Here is a 10297-nt window from a genome sequence, read left to right as displayed (position 1 = left end):
TCCCTTAGTGTTAGTAGTCACTGGGCAAAACGTTTTTTATCACTTTAATATCCAGATGCTATTTTTGTCATCAACCACCTAATAACTAATTTCAGTCCCACTTCTTTGACAAAATGATTCCAAAACAGATGCAAAATGGTTTTCCCTTTCATCTGTCTTCCAAAGCATTTGCTGTCTGTGCCAGCAAAATGGGTGTTGGCACAGAATTTTACGCTTACCGAGCTTTATAAAAGCCATGTCATATTCAGGGTATACACTGTATTTGATTTAAAAAAAAAAACGATAAAATATCCATTTATCCCTCAAAAACTCTGATATATTACATAGGGTGGCTTTCGGTACCTCTCCCCACCCCTTTCGCGATTCCCTTAAACTGGTTTTCTTCTCTTCATCTGAAGCCGGGTTTACAGCAGAACGCTGGAAACTAGCTGGATGAAGCGGCTTCCCTGTCCCAGAATAAACCCAGGATGGCAGAACCCAACGTTGGAAGATAGCCCAACAGGAGTCCACCGTACTACGCTTTCTCGCGACACCTGGAAGAGCGCAAAACTGCGACGTCCTCCCGGGACAGGGACTTCTGGAGGGAGCGGGGGCGGAACTTCCGCCGGGGTCTGAATAAGGATGCCACGGACTGAAAGGGGACCTGGGTGAGCGAAAGGAAACGCGGGGGAACAGAGTTTGGGCATCGGAGAGCGGAAGAGGCTCTCGCGGAAGCAGGGAAAAGACTCCGAAAGGTAGCGTGGAAGAGAGCTGAAGGGAGTCGTGGGGAAGCGGAAGCAGAATTTCCCCTCCCTTTCGGGCTCTGTATTCGTAGGAGCTGGCGGTAACCTTAGCGTCATTCGGAAGACCATCCCACAAGGTGGCTGTGGAGTGGATGCTAGCGCGTAGCCCAGCGAATCTCACATGGAGAGCAGAGGGGCTCCGCTGCCGGGTCCTCGCCAGGCGGCCGAGCAGGCCCACTGGCCCCTGTTGGGCGTGGGAATGCAGTGGCTTGCGCCGCCCACTGACCTTCCGAGGTATTGGAGGCGCCGGAAAACTTTCCAGGGGAGGTGGGGGGCTTTTAACATTTTCAAGAGGACAAGAAGGCCTAATTTCAAAGCACTTATTTGATTTCTGAAGACTTCCAAGGCCTTGTGTTAATTAGGTAATGGTCTCTGGGATCTCCGTACTTGTTTCTTTCTGTTTTATTCAATCTGGCTTAACTGCCTTTATTCTAGAATTTTTGTATGTGTGCCGCAATGATTAAAAGGCGATACACACGCAGAAGGGCCACAAATGTAGATTGAACCCATAGGTAAATTATGATTGAAAAGACTGATGAGGATTGAGAGAATATCCAAATCAGCACTCCCACATTCCCCATCAAGGAGTTCAGTGTATACCAGCCATTGTTCTAGGTGCTCCCAGTTTGTAGAGATAAATGGACACGGACAGGGATAGCAGAAGACTCCTTTTGAAGACCTTGTGCTCTCTTGAGATAAGCTGGAGGGTTATTAATATTTATATCTTCTGAGGGAGGGAGGGAGGGATATGGTGATACAACATCTGATCTTTTCTTGACAACTTATTGGATGAAAGACAGGTACATAATAATTGGTTGGGGCACAGACAGAGAGTGATCAGCATTCCAGTAAAGAAAATCAGCCTTGCAAGACGCATGGAATTGAAACAAGGTGAGTTATGAGAATAGTGAATTGGACAGATGGACTGTTGGTTGTGGCCAGTTTCTTAGCCCTATGTATGAAATTCAGTCTTAAGAATATTATTGGTAATTACTATTTGCCAGGCATTTTTCTAGACATGGCAATTGCCCTCATGCAGCTAAATGTAGTGGAGCAATTTGATTAAGGAAGTAGGGAAGTCACGGAATGAAGGTTTTGATAAGGAAAGTAGAGGTGATGTTGTCTAGGGTGTTAGAGGAGATGACTTGGAGTTACTCTAAGGAAGAAAAATGTGTCACAGAGATCAAGGATACCAAAGTTTGGAATGATGAAAATCCTGAAGGATTTGAGGAACTGAAACTTTTTTATTGTGGTTGTGTGAAGGAGAGGGTTTGGGTGACTTGTAATGAAACTTGAAAGGTAAGTTTATATGATAATATCCTAACATCAAATTGAAACCTTGACAAACAGGCAGCATATTGACAGTCTAATCTCATATACTTCTGTTTTTTTTCTTGTTCACTACCTGCCTTAGGTTGTTTTCTTAAGTATGATCTGTGTTAGTTTTCTGTTAATGATTCTAACATAATGGTGAAATAGGTAAGTACTTTTAATAAAACAACTAGTGTATTCTCTTTGGGGGTGGGGCATGCCGGGGACTATTTGATCACCTTTGTAGAACTTGAAAACAAATTGGAGAGCAAAACCTTTGATCCCCCCCCCAGGGGTGAGGGGTGGGGGGGTGTCAGAAGGTCTTCTCTCTTACCTCTTTCTAGAGGCTTGGCAGTAAGACTGAACTGGCCTTCTGATGGGGCAGCAAGCGATCCTACAAGACAAATTTTAAACTTTTTACACTGAAGAAAGTTTATAACATTGTAAATGCCTCAGTACCTTTTTGTTGCCTTGTGATTTAGGGAGTAAACCAAGTATAGATTATTAAACTACTTGCTTACACAGAACTTGAATCTTAAACTGTATTTACTTATATTTTCAGATACTATAATAGTTGACTAGTGACTAACACCTTGTTATCTCCTCAGCATTGACCTGCTGTGTACTTTAGACTCTAAATTTAGAATTGGGATTGAAGTATACAAAATAGGCTCTTAGCAAATTTTTAGACTTGGCTGCCTAAACTTTGAGTCAGCTAATTTGGTAGGTTTAAATAGTGTCATTGAGTTTTTTTCTGGTACTATTCTTGTACAGACAAGGAAGGGAATCTGAGAGGAGGAAAAAAAAAAAAAAAGAAGAGACGGTAGTGCAAGAACAGAATGAGAAGAGAAAGAGAAAAATATGGAATTAATAGAGAAAATGTTACATGGCTTAATATAAGGTTTCCTGTAAGAAGTCAGCATTTCAAAGATCACAGATATTTAATGAGGCAAGGTATTACTGTTGTTTACATATAACATAATATTACATAAGTATTTAAATGTTTAATGATTTAAAGATAAGGGGATGAGGATCTGTGCCGCAGTCTGGCTGGGCACAAATCAGGAGCCACTGAAGCAGGAACAAACTTTATTTTTAAACTGCAGGAAAACACTTCACACAGCTCCCTGGGAATCCTCCCCAAAGCTGGAGGCTTGTCCAGGAAGCCCCAGCCGGAAATATCTCTCCCGGAAATCCCTCCTCCTGCACTTCCCCAACCAATGGGAACTCTCAGGGAATCCCTGGAAATCCCCACGAGAACTCCAAAATAGTGCGAGAACTCAAAAGTTGCGGCAGAGGCCGATAGTAATGCCTCACCTGTCAATCAATACTGTTGGCAAAATGCCAGGGGCCATACAGACTCGGCAGTGGCTCTCAGCAGATCTGATGATATTTCATACTAATTGCACTAGTGTTCTTGGCTGCTGGAGGGAGGGACAATGTAGCAGACAAACCCCTTACAAATGAGAGCAGAAAACATATTGCTTGCTGATTCTGTTATCGTACAATAATAATTTAAAATGCTAATGATTTTATAAGCCTTTACTCCTTTGTATTTTTTAGTTTTGACTCTTTAGTCTTTTCCCTATATAGAGCATTATAAAAAACACAGGCAAATTTATTTCTTTAATGTTGTATAATCCATATCAAGTTTCTCTAGCATTTTTATATGAAGTCATGATTAGTGTGGAGAGGATCAGGACTTCTGCCCCGAATTAATTTTATTAATTGAGTTGCCTCTATATTTGATTGTCCCTGGGGATAAAACATACAGAGAGCACACACAGTCCATACAAAAGCAAATTCCTGGAAATATGTTTGGCTCTGAGTATATACACTTGGGTTCTGTGTGAGCTGAGCTATTTACTGATCTTGAGAACATATTTTCTCTAGACCTGGAAGGAGCCCTAAGGAACCCTGAGCCCTACCCTATGTTGCTTTCTTAGGAAGGGACATTCCCTAGACTGAAAGCAACCCCAGGTTCCTTTTCCACAAGGGTCTGAGGGTTCTGCAGGGGTTGTTCTGGAGGTGACATGTAGAGACCAACTAGTAAAGACATAATGGGAGAACAGATCACAGTGAATCCAAAACAGGAGTATCAGTGGAAGCAGATTCCTTTGTTGACTCTTATAGAATGCTCAAAACTATTATGTGTCTCTGAAAGGGGGAGTAAGAATAAGGATACTGGTTTCTCATTTAAGTGTGCTAACAATAATTATTAGGTATTTACCTTAGTATCTACTAGGTATACTGCCTGTCATTCTAAGAAAATTACAAAGGATGTATCAGGATGTAAAACTCTGTTTTTTTTTTGATTGTCCATTTGTAAGAGACACACAAAGTCCTTTAATAAGGACTTTTGCTTACTATCCAACAGCTTTGTGAGATATCTAGGCAAATAGTTAAAGTAGGAAGAATATACTAATAGACCCTTCCTTATAAAGTATATAAAATGGGCATTATAGATATGCAGAGTACCTTTAGATTATCTCTTAATAAGCTAATTTCTTTAAAGTGGCCATGTTTTGATTGATGATTCAATAGAGATCATATTGTGTACAAACTTTTTATAAACTTGATTAAAACCAGACAAGGAGCTCTTGCCCTCCTTTTCTGAAAGGAAACAGAGATTCTTAGCTGATTGGAAGAGTGGTGGCCAGCTGACCAGAGGCCAGTGAAGAAGAGAATTTGGTCAAATATAATGCCCTACACACTTTGAACTTGCATTTATTAGAAACCCAACAATAAATTATTTTTTCTATTTTGTAATTCTTTTGGAATTGCATTATGTGTCTTTTAGTTCCACAAATATTGAATTTAAAATTATATGCTAAGAGTTATGAATAAGGCATAGTCTCTCTTTAAAAATTTAATTTAATGGAGTCAGGAACTCACCTTCAAAATATTACCATTGCCATGGACAGTGGTGCAAACCTGTAATCCCAGCTACTTGGGAGGCTGAAGCAGGAGGATTGTGAGTTCAAGACCAGCCTTGGGAATTTATTGGCGACCCTGTCTCCAAATTAAAAAAATAAAAAAGGAGACCTGGGATGTAGTTCAGTGGTAAAGCACCGCTGGGTTAAATCCCCAGTAAAACACACACATTCCCCCCTCCCCCCCCCACACACACAGAGCTATCATTTGTGTCAGTTCTAAAACTCTGTTTTTTTGATTGTCCATTTGTAAGAGACACACAAAGTCCTTTAATAAGGACTTTTGCTTACTTGCCAGACCTGACAAAGACTTCACACTGTATTATCAGTGGCTCCAATGTAACATTTGTGTTCCTTACGAGTTTTCTATTATGAAATGAAATAGAGTACTTAAGAAACTGTCTTCGAAATTGACAATTTAAAAGTTTGGGAAACATTATCTGTATATTCTTTAGGGTTTGTTAAAAAGTTTACTGAGAAGTATATGTAGCATACACAGAATGTAAAATATATAAGAAGAATGTAAAATATATAAGAAGAATGTAAAGAACAATGACAAAGTAATTACCATTGTATCCATTATTTAGGTTAGGAAATAGGACACATCCACACTCTGAAACCTAACTTTAAGCACCTGTTAGGTGACTCAAACACTTGTTTTTCTTCATTCTTTACATTTAGGTTATCTTATTTATGACTAAATGTAATATAATCTGAAATTCATAACCATAGATTTTTAAAATTTTATAAGTATTTAATAATTAATGCATAATAAGATAGCCTGTGTATAAAATATGTTTAGAATGCTCAGAAGACTTGATTATAGGTAGCTGTGGAGTGATTTGAAGGAGTATTTCAGGTTTTACAGATTATTTGATAAATTGATATTTGCTTTTTAAAATGGAAGGGCGGGGGTGGGGAGAGAAAGACAATAGCAAGTGCTAACAAGATTGTGGAGGAAATTTAACATTCACTACTTATGGGAATATACATTGGTACAATCATTTCAGAAAATGCAGACAGTATTTTCTAAAGTTGAACAAATGAAAACAGTACATGCATTATGATTGATGGTATACCAGTCAGTTGGCTGTGTGTGTGTGTATGAGAGAGAGAGAGAGAGAAAAGTGAGCTCGTGCACATGTGCGCATGCATGCTAGTGCTTGTTAATAGTTGGAACTACCAATGGTCTAAAAAGTTAACTTTGAAAATTCTTCAATATTTAACAATCAGGATAAGATGAGCTGTAGCATACCAACCCAATAGTTCTATTCTTAGATATTTATCCATCAGAAATGTATATATAGTGGCCAATAGATACATACCAAAGTTGTGTATAGCAACTCTTTGTAATGCTAAAAACTGGAAACACCTCAAAAGACAGTTAACATAGAATAGGTAAGTTGTGATACATTCATGTAATAGAATGTAGGAATGATGATGATTGACTATTTAGTTTCTAATTGTACATAATATTAGCAATGGATTCAGAAGTAGAAAGTTGAAACCAGACACAAAAGAATATATGCTTTTCAATTCATGTAAAGTTAAAAAGTATGCAAACTAACCTTGGGTTAGTTTGTCATCCTTATTTGAGGCATTCTGAGTGCAAGGTGGCACAAAGGACCTCTTGAGGTTCAAGTTATGTTCTATTTCTTGATTTGAGTGCTGTTTTAACTAGGATATTTTCAACTAGTGAAAAATTATTGAGCTGTGTCTTATGTTTTGTATACTTTTCTGAATATATGTTTTATATTAACAAAAATGTTTTGATTTTCGTTAGGTAAAAAAAAGTTGATTTACATAGGGCAAAAAAAAATCCTAGGGGAAAAGATGAGATTATTGAGGATATATGTATAAAATAAGAAGAAAAGAGAATAGAACCATGGAGAACACAAAATCCACATACACATTCCTGTCCTTCCCCATTTTCCTTATGATCCTTTCCAGCTTTTTGTATGAAAGCATGGCAAAGGGAAGGATAATGCTAAGAATAAAATTTCTATTAGGGTGCAATTGCTCTCATAGCATTCTGTTTCCAAGGGGAAAACAGAATAGCTGATTGGAAGAGTGGTGGCCAGCTGACCAGAGGCCAGTGATATTTGGACTGAATTAGATTTTGAAAAAGTTAAGGGTTGGAAAATGAAAAACTACTGTGATGAGAAAGACTACCTGGAGACAGGACATTTAATTAAATAGAGAAAAGCAACATTTTTTCTAAGCCTTTTTAGTTTTATTAGGTCCCAGTAAATGCACTGTAATTATGTCATTCTCCTTGATACACTGAAATGATATGTTTTGTGAATCAGCCTGTGGCTGATTAACACATAATAGTAGAAAATTGAGTCTGTTAATCTGGACAGCTGTATACTTACCTCTGTTTTTTCAGAAATGGCAAAAAATCTTTTGAATGCAACATCTCTGTCTGCAAGGACAAAACTACTACATCAAGTGGGAGTATCACTTTATAATACTTCTCATGGCTTCTATGAAGAAGAAGTAAAAAAGACATTGCAGCAGTTTCCTGGTGGATCCATTGACCTTCAGAAGGAAGATAATGGCATTGGCATTCTTACTCTGAACAATCCCAGTAAAATGAATGCTTTCTCAGGTATCATCTTTTCTAAAATAAAGAATGAGACACTCAGTCTTACATGCTATCACATATTTTGTCTTTGGCGACTGAATCTTCAAAATCTTTGCTCTTTGTAGAATGCATGCAACCAAATGAAACTGTTACATGAACCAGGAACATTTTTACTAATGTTAAAATGGTATCTTAATGTTTTAAAAAGAATTGTGAACACAGATATTGATAAAAAGGACACTGTTAAATCAGTCTTATTTTTTCCATAATTTATTAACTATACAAAAACTTTGTTTTCAGCTAATACCACTGAGAAACAAGGAAGAAAAAGTTTCAAAGATTTACTGAAACTGAATAGAAAAACCCATAAATGAAAAAAAATATTTTGCTTACATTTTTTTTAATGAATTGAGATAAGACTGTTATTGTTAATTTCCCTCTGTTGCCTACAAAGTGTTCATTTTAGGAAAAAAGGCACTCCTTTTAAAAAATTTCTTTTTAAATTTTTAATTGTCATATATATGTAGTGCAGTGTGATAATTTGATACATATATTTAATATATAATGTTAAAATTAGAGTAATTAGCATTTTCTTGTGTTGAGACCTTCAAACTCCTCTTAAAATTATTTTGAGATACAAAATGTTATTTCTTATAAATACATAATGTTATTTGTTATAAATGTATTATTTATATATATTAAACTATATATAATAAAATAGTTTTTTATATATTGCATATAATGATTATTAACACATATAATAAATTATTGTTCTGTAGCATTTACCAAACTAGTGAGTATTAGAACTCATTTCTCCAATTGAAACACTGCACTGGCCTATCTGTTGACTTTTGCCTAACTCTTAGATTCTGAGGAATAACTTTTACCTATTAGTCAAAATTCTGAGCATATAATAATTTTATATTTAAGAGACATGGAGAACAGAACGTGGTAATTTTTACTAAAGCTTAAATTTGAATCACGCTACCACCATGTTATGTAAGAGGTATTAAATAGCCTTCTTGACCACACATTATGTTTCAAGGTGATTTTGTGATCTACTTGTCAGTTATGCACTGCATGAGGCAGAATAAATTCTATTCTTTAGTAGCACTTGAATATTGGACTCAAAAATATCTCAGTAATTTTATGTGTCTGTATATAATTATCATTATAACTGCAGATATAATTGAGTAAGTTGTAAACTTTGTAAATACCAGTAGTGAGTACTTATAACTCACAACTTTTCTCTCTGCTTATCAGAATTAAGAGGTATTTTTCTTTTCTTTCTTTTTTTTTTTTTTTTTTGCTACTGGGGATTGAATCCAGGAGTGCTTAACCACTAAACCACATCCCCAGCCCTTTTTTGTATTTTATTTAGAGACAAGGTCTCACTGAGTTATTTAGGGCCTCACTAAGTTGTTGAGGCTGACTTCGAACTCGAAATCCTCCAGCCTCAGTTGGGATTACAGATCTGCACCACCACACCTGGCCAGAGATATTTTTCTAGGTCAGTGCTGACCAATAAAATATAATACAAAACCCAAATGTGATCTGCATGTGTAATTTTAAATAGTCTAGTAGTCATCATTAAAAAAAAGTCAAAAGAGAGACAGATAAAATTGATTTTAAAAATAATACCTTAAATTTAACTCAGCATATCTAAAATATTATTTCAACAAGTAACTGATACATGAATGAGAAATTTTCTTACTAAGTCTTCAAAAGGTGGTCTTAAACTCACTGTACTTCTCAGTTTAGCCTCATTTCAAGTTCTCAGTAGCTACATGTGCTTCATCATTACTTTATTAGATGCTGTAGTTCCATACTTTCAGTTAGCTTTAAGGAATAAAATCCAAATTTGATATTAGCCCAGGAAAAATAAAATTAGAAAGTCAAGAATGCTCTAGAGGATTAAATTATATTAATGGTTCTAATTTGCTACTGAATAGTTACAAATAATCTTTTGTTCTATAGGAAACACTAATTTAATGCATAATGTATCAATTTAGTAAAAACAGAGCTGCTTTGATTTGAGTAATGATGTTTAATTAGGTTTAGTGGGGAAAGGATGAGTGAGAATCATTCATCCAGATACTTTATTTCACAAAGTCAAAAAAATGAATTTAAGATTAACTATTGTATAGATATTGTTAGATTCAAGGCCAACATAATTATTTGTAGATACTTAAATATCTTAGATAATTTGAGATCCATATTTGCCTATATAGATTTATTCTTACCTTAAACATGTAGGTCTTTTATTTCCCCTGCTAAACTGGAAATCATTTGAGAACAAGAGCTCTACTTCTAGGCACCTAGGACTTTCTTGGGAAGGGTTACAGTTCTAAATGTGCCATAATTAGTGATTAGAGAGGATAGCTACATTACTCAATTTTCTAAGTCCAAACATTGATTTAACATTTGTTGTAGAACCACCTTGCTACTGGTTACTTCAAAAAATGGCAAAGAAAATAATAGCTCTGACAGTAGGGATTTTATATTACAAAATTAAATGTATGTAGTTTAATATGAGCTATAAAAATTTTCTGGAAACTTGTACAGATTCTTTGGCATTTTAACCCTTTGTTGTGATCTTTACATTGCTTCTACTTTGAAGTTTTCTAGGCAAAGGAAAATAAAATTAATTATGTTGAAAACATTACAGACTTTATAAACTTGGA

The 10297-nt window shown here is 36.0% G+C and overlaps 1 protein-coding gene across 6 annotated transcripts in view; it reads left to right on the top strand.

Annotated features, from left to right (window-relative positions):
• Nucleotides 1–581: 581 nt before the first annotated feature.
• Nucleotides 582–10297, top strand: part of Echdc1 (ethylmalonyl-CoA decarboxylase 1) — a 33780-nt gene continuing 24064 nt past the window's right edge. The window contains exons 1-3 of one of the 6 annotated variants that reach the window (XM_046427598.2): nt 585–734; nt 1579–1673; nt 7416–7637. In XM_046427598.2, coding sequence (XP_046283554.1) covers nt 1658–1673; nt 7416–7637 — 238 coding nt within the window. In that variant the 5' untranslated portion in view covers nt 585–734; nt 1579–1657. Of the gene's footprint in view, nt 1017–1126; nt 1145–1578; nt 1674–7415; nt 7638–10297 lie in introns of those variants that run through there. The other 5 variants (XM_046427597.2, XM_046427595.2, XM_046427600.2 and 2 more) reach the window with 5 other exon arrangements.

Source organism: Marmota monax, unplaced genomic scaffold (genome assembly GCF_021218885.2).
Source record: "Marmota monax isolate L192 unplaced genomic scaffold, Marmota_monax_Labrador192_F-V1.1 WCK01_AAM20220418_F8-fsc00424, whole genome shotgun sequence".
Classification (NCBI taxonomy): domain Eukaryota; kingdom Metazoa; phylum Chordata; class Mammalia; order Rodentia; family Sciuridae; genus Marmota; species Marmota monax.
The sequence above is the reverse complement of the archived record's forward strand: the minus strand, read 5'-3'. Positions and strand labels throughout refer to the sequence as shown.